Genomic DNA, 24,413 nt, shown 5'->3' with positions numbered 1-24,413 from the left:
TGTTTATTTTTTGTTACAGTATGTATTTTTTTAGTACATACCGTATTGTCACAAATTGTACTTATTAATGTATTACTTTTCTTTTTGCAGTAAGTCATGACAGGACACAGGTGGTGTAATGTATGTCACCAATGTGTTGTGTTTGCAGGAGACAACAAGAGTCAGTGGGTTCAATTCCAAATGGGGGATGGCTCGTTGTACTTTTTCGACCTGAACAAACTGGAAGGCCACTGGGAGAAACCGCACAGTTTTGTGCCCAACAGCGTGTTCCTGGACCAACAAGAGATCCAGGTGACACTGCGACTGACCAATACACGGCAGCTTTTCACACTTGCTAATGTCATGTGACTTTTTGACAGGAAGTGGTCAGCAGTGTTTGGAACGCGTACGAGCACCAGATGCTTTGGGCCAATAACGAAGCACTGGTCATTCGCCTGCAGGCGGCCATTCGAGGCTTTCTCATTCGGCAGCAGGTGGCGTCTCGTCAATGTTACCTACACAGCCAGACCGACGCTGTCATCCTGATCCAGGTGTGTGGTCCAGCTAGGAAAGAGAGCACTGGTCACTTCGACTTGAGCCTTATGCATTTCATTTCTGGGTTCAGACTCACTGGAGGAAGGTGGTCCAGCAGAGAGCGTACAGGCAGCGGCTGCAGTTCCTCTACATGAACTGGAGGGCGGCGGTGAAGGTAGCTATCAACTAGATCAGGGCTGTCCAAACTTTTTCCACTGAGCATCGCACACTGAAAAATGAAAGCATGCGTGTGCCTTTTTGATATTAACTATTGAATTCAAAACGATACTATACTGCCTTTGAAAAATACCGGTAGTTTTATCTGCATGCTGCCATGCGAAGGCGCATGTTGGTTGTGTCAAAATGCACACACGCAGAGGGGGGGGCACACATGCAGAAACGGTGTGAGGGGGAAAAATGGCAAAACAAAATCTGCAATTCTACTGGTAAACAGAGTGCGTGAAGCGCAATATAGAGATATTTTTGTTTTATTTTTAACAATGTGTATTTTACCTGGTACATGTTTTATGTTTACTTTTAGCCATAGTATTGTTTTTAGTTTTTATGTTTTTTTTGTTTGTTTGATCAATGCCCTTTTTGTCAAAGAAAACTTGTTTTTTATGGTAAACACACAAAATATGCAATATTTTCCACAGAAAAATATTTAAAAGTACAATATTTGATGTAAAGTTATTGGAGCCTCGAAGTTCAATAATTTATAACATTGATTTTGAATCATTATTATTTTTTGAGCAATGACAGTTTAAAAAAATCCCGCTAAAATTATTGGGAATCAAAAGGGCCCCACTCATAAAAGTATTACAAATAAGTCATACATTATATATTTTTTTTACTTTCAAGACTTGCATCTCTCGATCAACTTTTGGGAGTAATAATTGATAGTAAACTATCATGGAAACCTCATGTCAGACACATTAAAACAAAAATCTCCAAAAGCCTCTCAATTACAAACAAAGCTAAACTATACCTCAATGAAAATGCACTCCGTACTCTATACTGCACCTTGGTACTGCCATACCTTACATACTGTGTTGAAGTATGGGGGAATACTTACCAAAACACAATTCATCCTCTGATCATATTACAGAAAAGAGCAGTGCGGATCATTCACAACGTTGGTTATTTAGAACATACTCATAATCTGTTTATGCAATCAAAGTTGCTCAAATTTGATGACCTTGTTAAATATAATACATTAATAATCTTATATAAAGCTTTTAACAAATTATTGCCACCTAATCTACAACGTTTTTTTATAAGACGAGTGCAACCTCATAACTTGAGAGGCTTTGGATATTTCTTATTGCCGAGAGCTCAAACCACTCGTAAACGTTTTTGTGTGTCTGTATGCGGAGTAAAACTATGGAACAAACTGGATTTACAACACAAGCAATGCCAAACTATTAATCGATTTAAACTATTATACAAACATGGGGTCTGGTTCAAATATAGAGATGAGGGTCTTTAATTTGACCTGCTGCTATACTCTGTCTCAAAGTGTTAACATGTGCTCAATGTTTCCTTACCATTATTGCTATGTTGTCTATTACCATTATTGCTATGATGTCTATTACCATTGTTGGGGACGGCGTGGCGAAGTTGGTAGAGTGGCTGTGCCAGCAATCGGAGTGTTGCAGGTTACTGGGGTTCAATTCCCACCTTCTACCTTCCCAGTCACGTCCGTTGTGTCCTTGGGCAAGGCACTTCACCCTTTGCCTCTGATGGCTGCTGGTTAGCGCCTTGCATGGCAGCTCCCGCCATCAGTGTGTGAATGTGTGTGTGAATGGGTAAATGTGGAAATACTGTCAAAGCGCCTTGAAGGTAGAAAAGCGCTATACAAGTATAACCCATTTATCATTTATTGATATACATTGTTGATACAAATGATTGTTACAGTGTAATAATTATTGTTACCTGTGGTAATGCCACTATGATACAACATCTGTATTATAATCCTTGAACAAAGTGAGAGTGAAACTCATGTGAATAATCACTGAATGGAGAACTGGGGGTGGGATTAAATAAGTTATCTTCTTCCCACTCCCTTTCAGGCAAAACTGGACAATAATGCACTATATTAATTTATATTATTATGTTTTGTCAACTTGTACGTCTTTGTCATTGCCTGAAATAAATAAATAAATGAAATGAAAATAAATGAAAAAAACTTCTGATCTATATGTTTTTTTTAAATTTGTTTGTTTTATGCCTTTTTCATCAATGATTTAAAAAACTTAGTTTTTTTTATATGGCAAAAACACAAAATATGCAATATTTTCCCCAAAAAATATTTCAAAGTACAATATTTGATGTGAAGTAATTGGAGCCTTAGGTCATTAATATTGCTACTCATTCATGAGCAATGACATTGGAAAAAAAATAATCCACAAAAATGATTGGGGATCCAAAAGAGTCCCACTCATAAAAGTTTATTTTACATTCAAGACTTACATCTGTAGATCAACTTCAGATCTGTCTGTTGATTACAAGTTTTTATTTCTTTGTTTTTGTTTGTTTTTTGCCCTTTTTATCAAAGATTTAAAAAAAAAAAAAGTAAAATGGCAAAAACACAAAATATGCAATATTTTCCCCCCCCAAAATATTTCAAAGTACAATATTCGATGTAAAGTAATTGGAGCCTTGAATGGGTCAATAACTTATAACATTGATTTTGATTCATTATTATTTTTTGAGCAATGACAGTTATAAAGAAAAAACAGCCTGCATGGCAGTTTGTGTTATTAGAGACAACATTGCAACTTTTCCTCGTTTCATTTCACCTGTTTGCTGTTTTATTCCACTTTTTTTTTTTTTTTTCAAATGTTTTTATTAAAGTATCTTTAGAATGTGCTGCAGGCCGCCCTTTGGGTACCTCTGAACTGTATGTAGTTTCATATTTACATTGTGTTTCCTGTCAGATTCAGGCCTTTGTGAAGATGTGGTTAACCAGAAGACGATATCAAGCACGATTAAGTTTCTTCAGACAAAATGTAAGCCGTCATCAGCCTAGCGTGTGTTCCGTCAGTGTGCTGACTGTGTGCGTCGACAGGTGACCGCCATCATTAAGATCCAGGCTTTCTTCAGAGCCAGTCGGGCGCGGGGAGATTATAGAATGCTGGGTAGGTTCCCCAAAAGTGCATCCTTGGTGATGGGTCACCTGGCTTCTAATGAACGGACCTGTCTTAGTGCACTCGGTCACGCCCCCCCTCTGCGTGGTGAGGAAGTTTGTTCACCTGCTCGACTTGGGTGACGGAGACATCAGGGAGGAGGCGGAACTTCTTCGCCTGAGGCAGGAGGTGGTGAGGACCATCCGCTTCAACCGCCAGCTGGAGGCCGACCTGGACCTGATGGACCTAAAGATTGGCCTGCTGGTCCGCAACAGAGTCACCTTGCAGGTGGGGAAACCTGGATATATTTTTGTTGGTTCTGTGCTGGAGAAGGATTGTGTGCACCTCTTCCAGGAAGTGGAGTCTCACTGCAGGAAACTAACCAAGAAGAACAAGGAGAAGCTGTCAGACATGATGGACGTGGAGAGGAGTAAAGGTCTCAAGGCTCTGAGCCGAGACCGGAAGGAGAGACTTGAAGCCTACCAGCACCTCTTCTACCTGCTACAGGTGAGCCACACCTGCTATAGGCGCACTGCCTATGAGTAAGAAGTCCAAATAAGTCGATGCGTTTCAGACTCAACCCTCCTACCTGGCCCAGCTGATCTTTCTGATGCCTCAGAGTCGTTGCACCTCATTCATGGAGATGTTTGTCTTTAGCCTGTTCAACTACGGCGCCGACCACCGCGAAGCCTTCTTGCTGCTGCAGCTTTTCACTGAGGCGCTGCAGTTTGAGATCAGGTGACACCGCATGTCCGTTACTAACCAAGAGCGCCTGACAAGGTAGAAGGGGGGCTGGGTGGTAAAACAATGGCGAGGATCCTGGTTAACAACCACTCAAATGTTAAAGGGGAATTTTGCCTGTTATTTAGGATCCTTATATAAGATAAGCACACTTGTTTTTCTTGTTTTTATGCATTCTAAATCGTAAATAAACACTAGCAAAAGTCAGTTAACAATGTAGTCAAGGGGAGTTGCTCTATTCCACCTATAAAGCGCTCTAAAAAGCATCCAAACACCTCCATTAAGGTTTTATATACATTATGTAAGTATATATGTAATGTAGTGACATTCATATCAACATGTAGTATTTACATATTTTGATCATTTAAGCCAATGCGGCGAATTAATTTCAAAAACACATTTTTTTTAAACAACATCCCTGGTTACTGTTGACTTTATGACAAACATGATAAAACATCACTTACTGTACACGCTCTGCTGTCACTAGGATGCCGACTGCTAGGATGTTGTTATATTCCCGTTTAGATGAAGAATGACTCGTCAGATTACATCCTCATCCTTCCAGGGGAGAGGCATGATTTATGACCTAGATTAAACTTTCATAAGCGAGGAAGCAACTCGCCAGTCGATAATGTCAAAATAGCCAGTGACCTCGGCGCCGCTATAAATAGTTTGTCTGCGTTAGCGCTTATAATAACAACATGGTTAATACTTGGTTAATATTTAAGTTACCAAATGTAAATAAGAGTATTGTTGGCTCTTTTTGAATGGTTATTTATTGGGTTTTATGGGCGGAGTAGAGGACCTTCCAGTGGCTCCGTTGTAAGTAGACTTTTATTTACATTCATTTTTTAGTTAGAATGCATTAAAAAAAAAACATCCATGTCTTCCATTATGATTGTGAATGATAGGCAAAATTTTAAAAAACAAGTGCAAAGGGAACTGCAAATTTTTTGGGAATTTTTCCTATCGTTCACAATCATAAAGAAAGACAAGCACACTTACTATTCTTGTTTTAATGCATTCTAAATTGTAAATAAACACGAGCAAAAGTCAGCTAACCATGTAGTCGAGGGGAGTCGCTCTTTTCCGCCCATAAAGCGCTCTTAAAAAAATATCCAAACACCTCCATCAATGTTTTTACCGTATTTTCCGCACTATAAGGCGCACCGGATTATAAGGCGCACCTTCAATGAATGTCCTATTTTAAAACTTTGTTCATATATAAGGCTAGGGATGATGTTTGATAAGAAATTATCGAGTTCGAGCCTATTATCGAATCCTCTTATTGAACCGATTCCTTATCGATTCTCTTATCGAGTCCAGATAGGTTGTTGTATATGGAAAAAAACACACAATATTTGGTTTAACAAAAGCTCACTTTTATTATATAAGAAAACAATTTAATCTAATAAATAAATAAATATTGACTGTTACCCCCCCCAAAAAAAAAATATTGACTGTTGTTACCCAAAGTATATTAAGTGGGATTTTTCAGAAAAACAAATATATACAGTAACACAAAAACAACCTGTCTCTGTGATCACTATACAGTGGGGCAAAAAAGTATTTAGTCAGCCACCCATTGACAATCAATGGGTGGCTGACTAAATACTTTTTTGCCCCACTGTAGGTGTATAAATAATAATATAGTGTTAAATAAACTCAGTCCCTTGGGCACAAAACTGAAAATAATACAGCTCTCCAAAAAGTGCACTTCTGCTGCTATTTGACAGAGCTGGTTGTTATGATGCTTTGACATTTTTGCACTTTATTTCTTTATTGAAAGAAAATTCTATGAAGAGAAAAGTTATTTGCAAATGTGGTTACAATGCTAAAAAATGAAAAGTTAAAGCTAAAAAAAGAAATACACTTTATTGAGTTAACATTATTTCTTTATAGGGGGAAAGATGTTATGAGCTAGGGAATATAACAACTACACTACCCAGCATGCAACGGGAGTGACGAGCATGCGCGGTAGCCCCGAAAAGTGTTGCATATCGTCACCCGGCAGCTAAGAATGAGCACGCTGTGAAAGTAAACGTCAAGAACTCAGCCAACACGCCTCGTCTGCATTATTTATAATTGGACAGACAACACATATACAGTGTGATTTTGTTTTGTTTACAAGGAAAGAAAAACAAAAGTTAAAAAAGGGAGATGTCATATATATGTATGTGCTGCGGTTGCTTTAAGAACGTTGCGACAGCTGCCGTAAAGGAGGTGCGTTGCTAGCCTGGTTGCTATGTTTCCGGTTGGTCGTAAAAGTGTTCTCCATGTGTTTGCTCAAATCTCTCCGTAAAGTTATTCATTGGATTATACCTTTTTGTTTTTAACTTTATTACACATTGGAGCGCTTTTTCCCGTCCATTTTTTCCTGCTTTCGCTATCTGCGCCTAATGACTGAGCTACGTGACGCCATTTCTTGCAATGTCATACGGAGCATTTCTGGTCGGGACGGGATTCGTTCCGAGGGATTCGAATAAAGAACCAACTCTTTTTCTTTACTATAGTGGTCTCGATAACGGGTACCGGTTCTCAAAAAGGAATTCGAGTCCTAGGACTCGGTTCTTTTCTTATCGAACAACCGGGAAAACCGGTTTCGAGTATCATCCCTATGTAAGGCGCACCAAGGCGCACCGCATTATAAGGCACCACAACATTCACTTTTCCTTCAACAGCAACACTACTAATCACGAAAAACTTAATGAGAGAGAACAAAGACTACTTTGGGACAAATGATGACCCAGAAACTGAAGAAGTCTCAATATAAGGAGGATGATCTACAAGTTTTAGAAGCTTTGTGCTCAACAGATGTAGCTTTAGTGAAACACTAAGCGTCATGTAGCAGTATTAAGTGTTAAACAAGATATACGAACATAATAAAACAGTCACTTACTGCACAATGTCTGCTCTCACTGGGATAAAGACTGACGGGATGTTTATATCTTCTCGTTTACAAGAAAAATTCATCATAATCTTCACGAATCCTTCAAAAAAACATGAGTGCATGTAGCGTCTTTTCGTCGAAGTTGTATGTCAAAGCAGACCAACTTCTCAGTTTATGTCCACAACCTTCTACTTTCCAGGTGAGAGGCACGATTTATAATCCAGATCAGTGGTTCTCAAACTTTTTTCACCAACTACCACCTCAGAAAACACTTCAAGGACCACCATAAAGGCCAACAATAAAATACAGCAGTGTAGTAGGCCTAAGTATTCATTAAAAACAAGGCAGAGGTTTTATTTAAGAAGTATATTTCATATATTTGGCCACTGTAACATTACACGGTTTGAACAGTAATACTGTGTTTGAATATTTAATTGAGTGATTCTTTGGATGGCACCCAGTTCCACAGTTTGAGAATTGCTCATCCAGAATTAACTTTTACCAACTTAAAAAATGAAGCAGCACCTGGTCACCGGCTTAGTATGTCAATATAGTAGCGTAAGCTAGTTAGCTCTCCGTGATCGCGGCGTTGCTAAAAGTAGTTCCTCTGTGTTAGCGCTTATAATAGCACTATCGCTAAAACTTTGTTAATATTCAGGTCACAACATGTAAATAGAGTATTGTTGGCACTTTTTGGGTCAGAGGACTATGTGGGCGGAATAGTTTACCCCCAGTGGCTCTGTTGTTAGCAGAATCTTGCTAACGTTTATTTACGAGTTAGAATGCATAAAAAAAGAAAAACATATGTGTTATTGTCTTAAATAAGGACTGTGAATGATGGGCAAAATTCCCCCCCAAAAGTGCAGTTCCCTTATAACATTTATTTTCTTTATGCACACCACATGGCTCAGCGTTCAAATGATGTCCACTATGGAGCGCTGCGTCATATAAACACATGCTTACAAGTCTAACTAGTCGTTCATGTTTACCTGTGTGTCAGGTCAAAGGTCAGTCAGCCAAAGGAGGTGATCACAGGTAACCCCTTTGTCATCAAGATGCTGGTGAACTTCTACCGCAATGCTCGTGGTCACAACGTCCTGCGGGAGATGCTCGGTCCGGCTCTGCAGGACATCCTGCTGGAACGCAGCCTCGTCATCAGGACAGACCCTGTGGACGTCTACAAGACCTGGATCAACCAGACCGAGAGCCAGACTGGGTTCAAGAGGTCTGAATGATCACACGGGGCTCAAAGTCGAACTGCTGACTCAGCCGTGTCCTTCTGCAGCTCACTGCCCTACGACGTCTCCCCCGAAGACGCTCTATCCCAGCCCGAAGTCCAGCGGCGCATCGACATTGCCGTGGTCAACCTGAAGAACCTGACAGATCGAGTCCTCAAGGCCATCACCTCCAACCTCCACAAGCTTCCGTAGGCTGTCTCCACCTGTGCACCTCCTTGCCTTGCACCAACTTCCCTCTTGACGCGTGTGTGTGTGTGTGTGTTGCAGCTATGGTCTACGTTACACCGCCAAGGTTCTGCGAGACAGCTTGAGGACAAAGTTCCCTGCTGCCACCAAGGATGAAGTGTACAAGGTAAGTGAGCTCATGTTCATCTTGGGAGTCAGCCAACAAAAGGTTTTTTTGTTCACATTACATGCAGAAATATTGAGGTGGACCCATGGTTTTTGTCACAGGAGACATTATTTTAATTTGATTATATCTATGGCAGCCAACGGTTCAAACATCTACTTGCTTTTTGTTGACTTGTAATTAATTGCAGATATCATTTTTTACCTTTAAGTGTTCCTTAGACAAATCATTTTTGAGTTTTTAACACTGTCAACATGACACTGGACATTTATTTGCTTTATGCAAATAGATAGATAGATAGTACTTTATTGATTCCTTCAGGAGAGTTCCCTCAGGAAAATTTAAATTCCAGCAGCAGTGTACAAAATTGTAAAAAGTAAATAATGGGGGTATAAATGGAGACAAAATAGAAAAATATTACAATAGAATAAAAATAAAAAGCAATGAGAATAAAAATATAACCGTAAAATAAGAATATAACAAGAGAAACTAGGCAGTAGTGACCATGTTATGAAAATGTTTGTTCATTAAACATTATGCTTTTTTTAAAGAGGAACTGCCCTTTTTTGAATTTGGCTAATCATTCACAATCCTTATGTAAGACAGGAACACATGTTTTTGTTTGTTTGTTTTTTCTAAACATTTGTTTATTGGGTTTTTACAGATATACGATTGACCATTGTGTGTGTGTGTGTGTGTGTGTGTGTGTGTGTGTGTGTGTGTGTGTGTGTGTGTGTGTGTGTGTGTGTGTGTGTGTGTGTGTGTGTGTGTGTGTGTGTGTGTGTGTGTGTGTGTGTGTGTGTGTGTGTGTGTGTGTGTGTGTGTGTGTGTGTGTGTATAAATATATATATATATATATATATATACTGTATATACTGTATGTATATATAAAAAAAATTAAGTTTCTCAGTTCGAACATTAAATATCTTGTCTTTGCAGTATATTCAATTGAATAGAAGTTGAAAAGGATTTGCAAATCATTGTATTCTGTTTTTATTTACGAATTACACAACGTGCCAACTTCACTGGTTTTGGGTTTTGTATATATAAGTAAGTGTGTGTGTGTGTGTGTGTGTAGTTTTTATATATGCATATACAAATGTATATAATATATACATATATGTATAGATATATATTTATACATGTATATGAATATATGTGTATATATAAACAATGATACTAGAAAAAAGACAGAAAATAATGTTATTTTAATGTATTCTAAGTTGTAAAATATGTCAAGTACGAGGTGGCTAACAATGTAGCTAATGGAAGTACCCTATTCCGCCCATAAAGCCCTCTAAAAAAAAAAAAAATATCAAAAAGCGCCAACAATACTCTATTTACATGTCGTGATTTGAATATTAACTAAGTATTAGCGATACTGTTGATATAAGCGCTAACACCGACAAACTATTTTTATTTGCCATATTGAGCTGCTGCATGGCCTCTTGAGTTGGTGAAAGTTAATTCTAGATTATAAATCATGCCTCTCACCTGGATAGAAGGTTGTGGACATAAACCCACAAGTTGGTCAACTTTGACATCCACCCGAAGATGGGGAGAAAGACACGAAAAGATAGTCGTTTGCTTCACTTTTTTTTTCTTTTTTACCCTTAATGAAGATTATGATTATATCTTCATCTAACTGGGGAGACCTAAACATCCCATCAGTCTTCATCCCAGTGAGAGCAGACATTGAGCAGTAAGTGATTGTTTTATTATGTCCATATATCTTGTTTAACACTTAGCAATACTGCTACATGATGCTTAGTGTTGCTGCATATGTTTAGCACACAGCTTCTAAAACTTGTAGATCACCCGCTTTATATTCAGGCTCAAAAAAAGAAGTTTCTAGATCATTTGTCCCAAAGTAGTTTTCGTTGTCTCTCATAAAGTCTGCCATGATCAATGTTATTGTTGTTGAAGGAAAAAGAAAACTTTGTGATGCGTCTGTGAAATTAATACGTAGCCGTATGCTTAAAATGAGCAAAATTTGTAAATATTACATGTTATAAATATTATAACATTACATATAGACTTACAGCGTGTATATAAAACCTTGAGTGACTCCCGTCGGCTCCGTTATTAGCTAACTTGCTAATGTATATTTACGATTGAGAATGCTTGAAAAAAGGATAACCTATGTATTTTTGTTTTACGTCATGATTGTGAACGCTACACAAAATGGGGGAAGAAAAAGTGCAATTCCCCTTTAAACACGCAAAAGTGCTACCATTACAGGAGATTACTTTTAACTTGGTATTTTGTCAACTTTGACAGCCCTAATTATATCAATCAATGTCTATTTTTATAAACCTTAATCAAAAGTGCCTCGGAGGACTGCACAAACCACACTATCCCTGATCCGAACCCACATCTTTTATTTAAACTGGAAAACCTCATTGAATGCTTAAATCAAAGTGTCTGATGCAACATATAAAAAGGCAACCAAAGCAAGAAACACTTTTTAAAGTCAAATATAAAATGTAAAAACAAGGGAACTCCTAACTTGGGAACCAAAATGTCTTTCATATGATGTCATCATCCTGAGTCCATGGAATGAATGGATGAACAATATCGTCCTCTTCACTTACCTTTAGGTTGTCGGCAACTTGGTCTACTATCGCTTCATGAATCCTGCCATCGTGGCTCCGGATGGCTTTGACATCGTGGAGCGTTCGGCAGGATCCACCCTGCAACCAGACCAGCGCCACCTCCTGGGCTCCATTGCCCGCATACTGCAGCACGCCGCCGCCAACAAGCACTTCCACGGCGATGGAGCCTATATCAGCGCGCTCAACCAGTACATCAGCCAGACTCATGCCAAGTTCAGGTTTGTTTTCGGCTGAATGTGAATATATATATATATATATATACACACACACTTGCTTGCTTGCTTAGGCGGTCCATCGTAGTCGAAGATGACGTAGCTTCCATTTTGTTGCTCTGGTCGGTGGCTATCGTTGCTGACGACGATGCCACTCCATATGACTATGAAGTCCGATCCTGGAACCACACGTCCTGCCACAGTGGGGACATGTCAGGCCGGGATCAGGGGGCTGGGATGGTTCTGGAACTGCATGGTGGTGTCTTCGCCTCCGCTGATCCCTCCGGTGTTGGTTCCGACACTCCTCCAGATACATGACCCCGTCATGGCATAGCGAGCGCCACAACGATCGATTGGCTGCAGCTGTCTCAAGTTCGTAGGGTTTGATGTTGCACCTCTTCAATATCCCTTTCAGTTGGTCTTTGTACCGCAGCTTTTGTCCTCCGGGCTGTCTGCTGGCTGAAAGGAGCTGACCATAAAGCATCTGACGAGGCAAACGGTGTCCTGGCATCCGGATGGTGTGACCAACCCACCGGAGTTGTCGCTGTGCCAGGGTGGCCTCTATGCTCATGGACTCAGTGCGCTGTAAGATGTCCGTATGAGGAACTCGATCCTGCCATGTGATGCCAAGAATGCGTTGGAGACATCTGATGTTAAATGCATCAAGGCAGCGGATGTGTCTGCGGTATATTGTCCAGGCTTCTGACCCATACAGCAGAGTTGAAACACACACCGCCCTGTAGACAGACACTTTCGTTGAGGTTCGAAGGTGGTTGTTTTCAAACACCCGGGAGCGCAGTCTTCCAAAGGCAGAGGAGGCTGAGTTGATACGAGCCTGGATGTCATCATCGATCTGGCATGTTGGGGTCAGAGTACTGCCGAGGTAGCAAAATTGCTCAACGAGTTTGAGGGGTGTGCCGCTGATGGTAAAGACAGGGGGTGTAGGGGATGGGGACCTCTCCTGGATGAGAACCTCTGTTTTCTGGATGTTGATCACCAGACCTAGTGAGCGGTAGACTGATGACATGGTGTCTAGTGCATGCTGCATGGCATCAGGAGTGTGGGCGAGGAGTGCGCAGTCGTCTGCATATTGCAGCTCCTGGATGTTGGTGCCTGACATCTTCGTCTTTGCCTGTAGGCGCCGGATGTTGAATAGGCTCCCATCCAGGCGAAACTCGATGGAGACACCACTATCCTTTGTGATGGACTGGCGGAATAGGAGTGTGGCTGCTGCCAGGAAAAGATTGAAGATCGCTGGGGCCAGTACACACCCCTGCTTCACCCCTACTTTCACTGGGAAAGAGGGGGACTGTTCACTGCCTACAAGTACACAGGCCTGCATACCATCGTGAAACTGTTTTAGGATGCTGAGAAACTTGGGGGGGACACCAAACTTCCTGAGGATGCTCCAGAGCAAATCACGGTCAACTGTGTCAAAGGCCTTGGTGAGGTCAATAAAGGTAATGTAGAGGTCCTTGTTTTGTTCCCTGCATTTCTCCTGGATTTGACGGGCAGCGAAGATCATGTCTAGTGTACTTCGGTTCTTTCTGAAGCCACACTGTGTCTCTGGGAGGATGCCCTCTGTTAGAAATGAAAGGCGAGAAAGCATAATTTTCGCAAGTACCTTGCCGGCCACTGAGAGAAGGGAGATACCACGACTGTTTCCACAAGATGATTTATCTCCTTTCTTCTTGTAGATGGTGACAATGTTGCTGTTTTTCCATTCTTGAGGCAGGACCTCCCTGTGCCAGATGGCTAGTATGAAATGAAACAGCTTCCGCTTCAGTAGATAGCCTCCCTTCTTCAGTATCTCAGCCGGAATTCCGTCAGGGCCAGGGCTCTTGTTGTTTTTGAGGCTCCTGATTGCAGTAAGGACCTCACTGAACATGGGGGGATCATCAAGGAAGGGAGAAGGCGGGAGATCTGGGAGTGCATTGAGCACTGATGGATCAGAGGGGTTTATTTTATTGAGCAGTGAGTCGAAGTGCTCAGCCCAACGCTCAAGAATTTGTTGTTTATCCTTGAATAACACTTGTCCGTCTGCGGATCTTACTGGAGCGATGCTTCGCTTTTGTGGGCCATAGATGGATTTTGCAGCAGCGTAGAATGCGTAGGTATTATTAGCATCTGCATATCCCTGGATCTCCTGGGCTTTTTTGAGCCACCACTCATTTTCCATGAACCGCAGTTGTTTCTGTGTCTCAGCTCTGGTTGTTTTATAATGGTGGAGGAGTGATGGAGAGTGAGGGTTGGAGAGCAGGGCAGCATGGGCTTTGCGCTTGGCGTCCAGCAGCTCCTGTATTTCTACCGAGCTGTTGTCAAACCAGTCTTGATGGTGCTTCTGAGTAAAGCCGATGGTTTCAGAGGCAGCTTGATGTAATGTTGACCTCAGTTTTGCCCACTCACTGTCCATGTCACAGGTGGTACCGTAATCCTCCAAGGTGGAAAGCCCCGCAGCTAGCTTGCTGCGGTAGTGAGATGTACACTCTGGAGAATCCAGGGCCCTGCAGTTCAGTCGCTTTCTTGGCTGCTGTTTCTTGTGCGGGGGTCGGATTTTCATCCTCAGCTTGGATCTGATCAGCCGGTGGTCAGTCCAGCATTCAGCCCCACGTAAGGCCCTGGTTACGCAGACGTCTTGTCGATCTTGTTGTCGTGTAATTATATAGTCCAACAGGTGCCAATGTTTGGACCGTGGGTGCATCCAAGATGTTATGTATTTCTTTTTTAACTGAAAAATTGTGTTAGTGATGAGAAGTTGGTGCTCAGAGCACAGAGAGAGGAGTCGAATGCCGTTGTTGTTTATTTTTCCAGATCCATGAGGCCCGATTATTTTAGTCCAGAGCTGGGCATCTGTGCCAACTCGGGCATTGAAGTCACCCATGAGGACAAGCTTATCGGACTTAGGGACTCTGGATAGGGCAGCCGCAAGAGACCCGTAGAAGGCATCTTTGATGTTACTATCAGCATCCAGGGTAGGGGCATACGCACTGAGTAGCGTAGCAAACCGGCCTTTCACCAGGGGGATACGCCAGGTCATGAGCCGCTCACTGATGCCTTGGGGGGACTCTGGGATGTTATTGAGTAAATTGCTTTTTACAGCAAAGCCAACTCCATGGAGCCTACGTTCGCCTTCCGGGAGACCCTTCCAGAAGAAGGTGTAGCCTTCACCGACTTCTGTCAGGGAGTCTTCACCCGACAACCGAGTTTCGCTGAGTGCTGCGATGTCGACATTGTATCTCTTGAGCTCATGTGCAATGAGCGCCGTCCGTCTATGAGGTCTCTCCGTCCCATCCTGCGTGTCGAGGAGGGTGCGGACGTTCCAGGTAGCCAGGTGTATAGTCATATGCTTTCCTTTGTTATGTTTTCGACCGCAGTAGGGGATGCCTTGGTGGCTGCGGTTTGCCACCCAGGTGTGAGGAACAGACAATTTTTGGGTCACCTTTTCCAGACCCTTCCCCAATTTGGGGTGAGCAGTGCGGACCCTAAATAGGGCTGCTCAGTCACATGGGCAGCTGCCGAAGGAAGATCATGTTCCTGATCCCAATCTTCACAACGACCATCACACCCATGCCGCCTCTGTGCAGGATTCAAGCTAGGAGCTCCCAGTCACATCCTTGACCTGCCCCCGTCGCTTTATCCTGTCGCCAGAGGACTTTTCGGAAGAAGCTGAAGCCTGCGCAAAGAGTGTATTTGTGTGAGGGATGGTGCGCGCAGTTCCTTCCCCCACAATCTTGGCCACACCCACCATATTCCAGTGGCACGAGAAAAACTCGAGACGACCTTCAGGTGAGTGCAGTTGCAGGGGACTGCCAGAGATCCGGTCTGCTGGAAACCTGCCCATGTGTGTGTCCCCGGAGCACAGATTTTTCATTTGGGGTTTACTCCCGTAGCCATACTGCCTCCCGGTTTTACCCACATGGCTGTGGGGTGCCTTCAGCACATTGCTTTTCTGTCAGGGTGTGCTCCCTTAGCCTTTGCCTAAATAAGCTGACCCACAAGGCAATGGGGCTATTTACCCATAGTTGGGGCAGGGTTGACGGGCGTCAGGGCGTGTTCCACACAAAGGTGGGCCTATACGCCACGTCTCTGGGGCCCACTGCTGCTCCGAGATCCCCTTCAGTTTAGTTCGGAGTCTGCAAAGACCCTTATCCGTGTGTGGCCACGAGGAGGCACTGAAGGAGTCTTGGTGGTGGAGAGGCTTTGTACCAGCAGGAGGAGACTTACACACTCGGCTCCTCTTTTCACCCCCCGGAGGGGGCTAGCTGGCGGCGGTAGCTGTAAGCAGAGAGTAGCAAGCAGAAAGCAACATGCACTATCTACAGACATCTCTCTACTTCTACTGCACTAGACGCGTCACACACACCCTGTGTGGATACACACACACACGTATACATGTGTGTGTATGTCAATATATGTATACATACAGTATGTGTATATGTATTTATACACGTGTGTATATATGTATTGATATCTGTATATATGTGTGTATACATGTGTATATATGTATACGTGTGTGTATGTACGTAAACGTGTGTGTATGTATCTGTATATATGTATACACACATTTGTATATGTGTATCTGTATACATGTGTGTGTATATATGTGTGTGTAAATACTATATATATATATATATATATATATATATATATATATATATATATATTTTTCATTTTATATATATATATATATATATATATATATATATATATATATATATATATATATATATATATATATATATATATATATATGAATGTGTGTGTGTGTATATATGTATACACGTGTGTGTATATGTACATTTGTGTTTATACAAGTAGTGTTGGTGCAGTACATGAATAAATGTACGCTTTATTCAAGCAGTGTTGGTGTAGTACATGTATAAATGTACACTTTATTCAAGCAGTGTTGGTGTAGTACATGTATAAATGTAGACTTTATACAAATAGTGTTGGTGTAGTACATGTATAAATGTACACCTTATACAAGTAGTATTAGTGTACAGTTGACGTTGTAGCGACAGAAGTAAACAAATTATGAAAGATGTTAACACTATGTTGTTAAATTAGAGTTAAAAAAAAAAAAACGGTCTTGTGTAATAAAGTATAATGTACACTTTGCAGGAAGTAAGAAGAACTTAAATCATTATCTTAAAAAGAAACACAAAATTAGTACCACGTCCACATTATGTGATAAATGTATGCTGATAAAGACAGACATGTGTAATAATATGAACATGATGTTAAAAATGTTTGATAAACATGGAGATGCCAGACAACCTAAACACAATGATAGCCAATCAATTTCCACTTCAGGGTGTGACGGCCATTGTTGTACACTCAAAAGTAAAGCATAAAAAGAGGGCGTGTGAATTTACATCAAAGACAGTAACGTTAGAGATTTAAAATGTGATTAACATTATGAAAATAACATGCTACATATTATTGTAATCAATTCATTGCAATTACCGTGATAATTAGACCCCCCTAGTTATAATACCAAATGTGTGTGTGTGTGTGTGTGTGTGTGTGAGGTTGTGTTGTGATGTGATGTCGTTGTCTGACAGGAAGTTCCTGCTGTCCGTCTGCGACGTTCCCGATCCTGAGGATTGCTTCAGGATGGACGAATACTCGGAGCTGCTGATCGTCCACCGACCTGTGATTTATATCTCCGTCAGCGAGCTGCTCAATACGCATAAGGTTGGCATTGTGCTTGGTTTTTGTGGAAAACCTTTCCCTTAGATGTTGACCACAGTTAAAGGGGCTGTTTGCCACACACATGCACACGCATTAGCTTTGTGTGTTGTCAGCTGATAATAGCAATTCATCAAAGTTAAGCTTCTGTTTTTTTTTCCGGACTGTAAGGCGCACTTAAAATCCTCATTTTCTCAATAATCGACGGTGCGCCTTATGTAATGTACGTATTATTTTGAGTTGTGCTTAACGACATCGAGGCAATTTTATTTGGTACATTCTGTAATGATAAGTGTGACCAGTAGATGGCAGTCACACATAAGAGATACTGCAAGTTGACTGAAGCCTCTGAAGTAAATGACACAAGCAAGTACCCGTAAGCAAGCAACACCAAAACGTTGATGTTTCATTGAAAATACAGAACATTACACACGGCGCTCAAAAATCTGCCAAATGTTTGAGTATGACTTTGATAAGCTACAAAGCATCACCGCTTGATGGATTGTCGGAGCATTACGGCTGCCGTAGTCAGACAAACTGATTCGGAGACATTATGTGGTGGTTTTTTTTTTTCACAATATTATGCAAAACCAACTTTTCCTATCTATTGGTTCCTGCTGATGTGTATTTGGGATCTGAATAAGTCACGAAAATTTGCAAGTGTCTGCCATTGTAGTCAATAAACTCCTCCTAATCCGCTATCTTCTTATTGTGAGGCAGTCATCCTCCGCTGTTTTCATTTCTAATGTAAAGTAGCATACAGTTCTAACTTATATCTGTCAGTAGACTCGCTATGGAAGCGCTAAAAACTGCCGGTACAACAAAGATGACGGGGAGAAGACTCTGTCGAAGTGGAGGCACGTAAACAAAACAGTGCATTCCTGAAGAGACGGTCAGAAAGGGCTTGAAAATGGTCTGTGAAACATAATCTATGCAACATTTTGACCAAAGATCCACCATTACATGTTATGTAGACCAGTGGTCCCCAACCTTTTTGTAACTGCGGATCGGTCAACGCTTGGGGGGGGATAGTATTTTTATTTTTTTTGTCATAAAAAAAATATAATCATGTGTACTTACGGACTGTATCACTGCTGACTGTATTTATCTGTATTGATATATAATGTAGGAACCAGAATATTAATAACAGAAAGAAACAACCCTTTTGTGCGAATGAGTGTGAATGAGTGTAAATGGGGGAGGGAGGTTTTTTGGGTTGGTGCACTAATTGTAAGTGTATCTTATGTTTTTATGTTGATTTAATTCAGATTTTAAATTCGAAAAACAAATCAGCAGCGTCGTACAAAAAAGCTTTTATCAATTACGCCAAATAGCGAAAGTGAAACCGCTTCTATCAGGACATGATCTCGAGAAATTAATCCACGCCTTTATCTCGACTCGTTTAGACTACTGCAATGCCCTGTATGTAGACATTAGCCAGGCCTCCCTCGCCCGCCTGCAGCTCGTACAGAACTCTGCTGCTCGTCTGCTAACACAGACCCGCAGACGTGAGCACATCACCCCTATATTAGCGTCCCTTCACTGGCTTCCTGTGCGTTACAGAATCAATTTTAAACTCCTTTTATTTGTTTTTAAATGTCTAAACAACCTCGCGCCAACATATTTCTCCGACCTCCTTCAGCCTTACTGCCCCACCCGATCCCTAAGATCAGCCGATCAGCTGCTACTGACGGTCCCGGACCCAAGGCTGAAGCTTAGAGGTGACAGAGCTTTCGCTGCTGCTGCTCCCAAGCTCTGGAACGACCTACCTCTGAGTGTTAGAGAAGCCTCCTCTCTTCCTATTTTTAAATCTCTCTTAAAAACATACTTTTATTCCATGGCTTTTAACACTGAGTGATATCCATCCTGCAAAGGCGCCCCATAATACACCTGCTGTGAACCTGTTTTTATGTTTTTATATTTTATTTATTTATTTATTTTTTATCGTGTTCTGTTTGTGTTGTGTTGTGTTTGCTCGGTTCTTGTATTATTTTTAACCTGCCCATTGTACAGCACTTTGGCTACCCCTGTGGTAAATTTTAAATGTGCTTTATAAATAAAGTTGATTTGATTTGATTAATTACAAAAAAATATATATATATTTTTTAAATTTATTTTTATTTATTTTTATTTCTTGTGCGGCCCGGTACCAATCGATCCACGGACCGGTACCAGTAATTATTATTATTATGACATATTATGTTAGAGATGACATCAGATTTGTAAGTGTGACAGTATTGACAGTCAAAGTTGCATCAGATGTGAGAGGCGACATCAGATGTGTAATTGGGACAGAGAGATGACATTAGATGTGTAAGTGGGACAGTATTGACAATCAAAGTTGCATCAGATGTGAGAGATGTCATCAGATGTGTAAGTGGGACAGTATTGACAATCAAAGTTGCATCAGATGTGAGAGATGTCATCAGATGTGTAAGTGGGACAGCATTGACAGTCAAAGTTGCATCAGATGTGAGAGGCGACATCAGATGTGTAAGTGGGACAGTATTGACAGTCAAAGTTGCATCAGATGTGAGAGATGACATTAGATGTGTAAGTGGGACAGTATTGACAGTCAAAGTTGCATCAGATGTGTTAGTGGGACAGTATTGACGGTCAAAGTAGCATCAGATGTGAGAGACGACAACAGATTTGTAAGTGGGACGGAGAAATGACAGATGTGTAAGTGGGACACTATTGACAGTCAGAAGTAGCATCAGATGTGGGAGATGACATCAAATGTGTAAGTGGGACAGTATTGACGGTCAAAGTAGCATCAGATGTGCAAGTGGGACAGTATTGAACATCAAAGTTGCACCAGATGTGAGAGATGACTTTAGATGTGCAAGTGGGACAGTATTGAACGTCAAAGTTGCATCAGACGTGTAAGTGGGACACTATTGGCAGTCAAAGTTGCATCAGGTGTGAGATATGACATCTGATGTGTAAGTGGGACAGTATTGACAGGCAAAGTTGCATCAGATGTGGGAGACGACATGAGATATGTAAGTGGGACAGTATTGACAGTCAAAGTTGCACTAGATGTGAGAGATAACATCAGTATTGATGACAGTACTGACATAATATGACCCCTTTAATGCGCCTTATAAATCCGGTGCGCCCTATGGGCCGAAAAATACCGTAGTTAACGTTAGCTATATATTGTACATTCTATCATAACAAAAACATGACTTTAAATTGTTAGTTGCTTCTCTTGGACTGCTTTAGTGTAATCCTTTGTTACTATTATTATTATAGTGTGTACGAGACAGCGATACGTGACAATCGTTAACACCGGACGAGCAATTTTTTGAATGTAATTAGTAACGTGTCAAATATATATGTTCTGTTAAATGGTAACATAAGTAAGCTGGTGGTGTTCTTATTTTTTGGGTTGGAAAAATGCTATATTGAGCAAGTGGCAAACAGCCCATTTAATAGTCTTTATTGCAGTGCATGTATAAGATCTAAAAAAAATAAAAAGTTTTCATCTTGGGTGTCAATACAATAGACAACAGCAGGAGGCAGCATAGTTATGTTGGTCACTGGTGTTGTCCTGCTTGCAGCTTTTGTTGGAACATCAGGAGGTTCTGTGTTCTGACCAATCAGACCCGCTCCGAGTTCTGCTGAACGACATCGGTCCTGTTCCGACTCTACAGGAGCTGATGGGTACTACAACGACTGCAGGTACTAAATTTGCCTTCATCTCACTCTGCAGGGTTTTGCAATGTTCCAACCAGTCCCTTGGAATCACGCGCGATATCCCAAGTTTGTGTAAATTTCGCCATGTTAGTAGCGTTCAAACGCGCACATCAACAGTGTCCCTGCATCGCCCACCCACATCCTCATTTCATTGTTTGCCTTGACGGAGATGTTGAAGTGTGATGATCTCTCGTCTCTCATTAACCAACAAAAATCTCTGCTAAAGATTATTTTCAGCAGTTCCCTGGTCAGAGTTGACAGCAAGTTGATATGTACAGCAAGACTCATATAGCAAACTGACACACAATCAGCAGCTTCTTCATATTTTCATGGATAACAGTCCAGCGTGGAGACTTTGTTTTGCCTCAGTGTGGTGCAGACTGACTTAGGCTTCCTCGCCAGGTCGGGTCACTTCTTCTTCTTGGCGCTCTCCTTTTCATTCATATATGTAGTGGATAAATAAATAAATGTAGTTTACACTACATCATCATTTATAAACGTACAACAATACATTGTGTATAGCTGATTTACTGCGACAAAAACTCATCAGAAGTGTTAACAAAGAAGATTGTAGAAGCGGATGTCATTGTTTACATCCAGAGCAGCCATCTTTGAAACGAACTCGGGGGCAGTGAGAATGCCCCGACTTTCCGAGTCGAAAACAATATGACTTTGAGGGGCATTCCAGTTGAAATTCCATCTAGGAAATTGGAAATTCTGTCTACTCAGTACAAATGGAACGCACCTTAATTCAGAGGTGCCCAAACTTTCTCAACTAAGGGCCACAGAATGACAAATCAAAGGCTGCCGTGGCCATTTTGGTAGTTTTCACTTTCAAAACCAGTACAATATTTTCTTCAGAAGAAGATGCAATTTTTGTAAACAATTTGAGTGAATGCTGAAGATCCAAAGCCGAACTGAAATGCTGACAGTTAACACGCTGGCCACACAGCGTCAAGTAACAAAAAATATGAGCTGAAAAAAAGATAACATGCCAAAATAGCATAGTGAAATACAAAAATATATGACATTAAAGTATATAACTGTTAAATTAGATGAAAACATTTTTTTTAAAAACCTGGCATACTTAAATGCTAGCTGTATTATGTGTCAAGTACCAAAATATATTACTGGGGTGTGTACCTGAAACATTTGTTTAAAACGCTAGCATGCTAACATTAACATGCATCAAGTTCCAAAATATGATTGAAGTGTATACCTACAAAATGTGTTTAAAAAAAAAGCTAGCATATTAACATTAGCATGCTAACAGGTATCATTCACCAAGTAACAGTCTTTGATGCTGATGTGTATACCTGCAAAATTACCATTAAAATCTAGTATGATAATGTTAGAATGTTAACGATTGTGCCGCGGGCCATTAAAAAATTAGCTTCGGGGCGCACTTTGGACAACACTGGTGTAATTATTTTGACCTTTGACTTAGTCTATAAAATTCGCTACACCTCCCTGATACCAAAGGACATGTCAAACTACTTCTGCCATGACCGCCATAACCACACCAGGAGGAGCTCCACAAACCACGTCAAACCCAGATTCTGATCTAACAAAGGTCTTAACTCATTCTCCTTCTATGCCACATCAATATGGAATGCACTCCCAACAGGTGTAAAAGAAAGTGCATCTCTATCCTTCTTCAAAACCGCACTAAAAGAACACCTCCAGGCAGCTACAACCCTAGCCTAACCCCCTCCACCACCACATCCCACCTCCCCGGATTGTAAATAATCAAATGTATATACTTGTTCTTAGGCTTTCTGAGCTCACTATGTTCACTTCTCCCTGTACATATCCTACAAAGTCAGACCTGCACTGTTACAGTGTCCGTTTCTCAGATGATAAACTTGTATGATGACTGAAATATGCTGATAGCAACCTAACTTAACCCCCCCAAGCCCCTCCACATCTCACCCCCCGGATTGTAAATAATTAAATGTATATACTCTGATGATTAACTTGCATGATGACTGTATTATGCTGATAGTATACATTTGTACTATGAATTGATTAACGTGGACCCCGACTTAAACAAGTTGAAAAACTTATTCGGGTGTTACCATTTAGTGGTCAATTGTACGGAATATGCACTGTACTGTGCAATCTACTAATAAAAGTTTCAATCAATCAAACCTTAACTGTAGTTTCTACACAAATGATTGCATGTAGCTTTTACTGTGCTAGCATGATGTTGAGAGGTAAAATATGATTTCAGCTAACCAGACGATAACGATGTTGTCGTCTTCAGCTGATCCAGCGTCAGAATGTTCTTCCAGCAAGACCGAAGTTTCTTTGACGCTCACCAACAAGTTTGAGGTTTTTAACGACTCGGAGGACAACGCTGATGTCAAAGGACTGCTGCTCAGGTATGTTTGCTTCCTCTCACCTGTGCACGCCGCTTAGCAACTAGCATGTTAACAGTTGGTGTTCGATTCCCAGCACAAAGCAGTTGATCATTGACGTCATCAGGACTCAGCCTGGTGAGACGCTGGGTGACGTCCTCAAAGCCTCAACGTCACGTGACCAGGTAGACGCCTGGAGGAATGTGATCAAATCTTTGTTAGTCGTACCAGCGAAACTGCATCTTTTTTTTTTTAATATATATTTTTTTTGCCTATCATCACAGTCCCTATGTGAGACAAGAAAACATGTCTTTCTCTTCGTTGTGTATTCTAAATCGCAAAAAAAACGCTAGTAACAGGTTGTTAACAATATAGCAAATGGAGTCATTTATTCCGCCTATAAAGCTGCCCTCTTAAAAAAATAATAATAATACATTTTAAAAAATGCAAACATTTTTCTCTTTGGACGTTGTGACCTGCAAGTAGGTAACGCAGCTATTGAGTCGGTGAGCTGCTGCATCGCCTCCAAGTTGGTGAAAGTGTGTGCTAGATTATAAATAATGCCTCTCACCTAGATAGTAAAAGCTTCAAACCGTAATAGCAACTTTGGGAACTGTCATTCAAATAAGAAGGCAGTGTGCAGGGAGGACATACTAGTAGTAATTCTAGCAGTAATACTAGTAGTGTTAACAAGCCCGTAAAAGGATGTTTGTCTTCAAGTGGACTTTTCTTCTTCTACCCTGCAACAGGAAGTGCGTCACGAGCGTCTGATGCAGCGGCGCGCTGGTCGAGACGCCTGCACGCCAGAGAAATTGAAGAGGAACCCGTCGCTGATGGCGGACAGCACGCTGAGTGTGGAGGAGAAGAAGAGGAAGATCGTGCGGAGTCTTCGTCGCCTGGAGGCTCTCGGAGTCCTTCCAGCGCCACGCGGGCGCGACCACATACTCCAGATGATCGCCAAGGTAACACCACGT

At 41.3% G+C, this 24,413-nt stretch overlaps 1 protein-coding gene across 2 annotated transcripts in view; it reads left to right on the top strand.

Annotated features, from left to right (window-relative positions):
• The window catches only part of iqgap3 (IQ motif containing GTPase activating protein 3), a 45,793-nt gene that overhangs the window by 16,215 nt on the left and 5,165 nt on the right, over nt 1–24,413 (top strand). For both annotated transcript variants that reach the window (XM_062029832.1, XM_062029831.1), the window contains exons 18-34: nt 149–291; nt 360–530; nt 605–688; nt 3,453–3,524; nt 3,584–3,653; nt 3,721–3,929; nt 3,996–4,148; nt 4,216–4,379; nt 8,273–8,497; nt 8,558–8,698; nt 8,778–8,862; nt 11,460–11,692; nt 17,251–17,383; nt 20,944–21,064; nt 23,346–23,463; nt 23,537–23,624; nt 24,189–24,401. In XM_062029832.1, the coding sequence (XP_061885816.1) occupies nt 149–291; nt 360–530; nt 605–688; nt 3,453–3,524; nt 3,584–3,653; nt 3,721–3,929; nt 3,996–4,148; nt 4,216–4,379; nt 8,273–8,497; nt 8,558–8,698; nt 8,778–8,862; nt 11,460–11,692; nt 17,251–17,383; nt 20,944–21,064; nt 23,346–23,463; nt 23,537–23,624; nt 24,189–24,401 (2,423 nt within the window). The remainder of the gene's footprint in view (nt 1–148; nt 292–359; nt 531–604; nt 689–3,452; nt 3,525–3,583; nt 3,654–3,720; nt 3,930–3,995; nt 4,149–4,215; nt 4,380–8,272; nt 8,498–8,557; nt 8,699–8,777; nt 8,863–11,459; nt 11,693–17,250; nt 17,384–20,943; nt 21,065–23,345; nt 23,464–23,536; nt 23,625–24,188; nt 24,402–24,413) is intronic.

Source organism: Entelurus aequoreus, linkage group LG20 (assembly GCF_033978785.1).
Source record: "Entelurus aequoreus isolate RoL-2023_Sb linkage group LG20, RoL_Eaeq_v1.1, whole genome shotgun sequence".
In the NCBI taxonomy this organism is placed as follows: domain Eukaryota; kingdom Metazoa; phylum Chordata; class Actinopteri; order Syngnathiformes; family Syngnathidae; genus Entelurus; species Entelurus aequoreus.
Note: the sequence above shows the minus strand (reverse complement) of the source record. Positions and strands in the feature narration are given on the sequence as shown.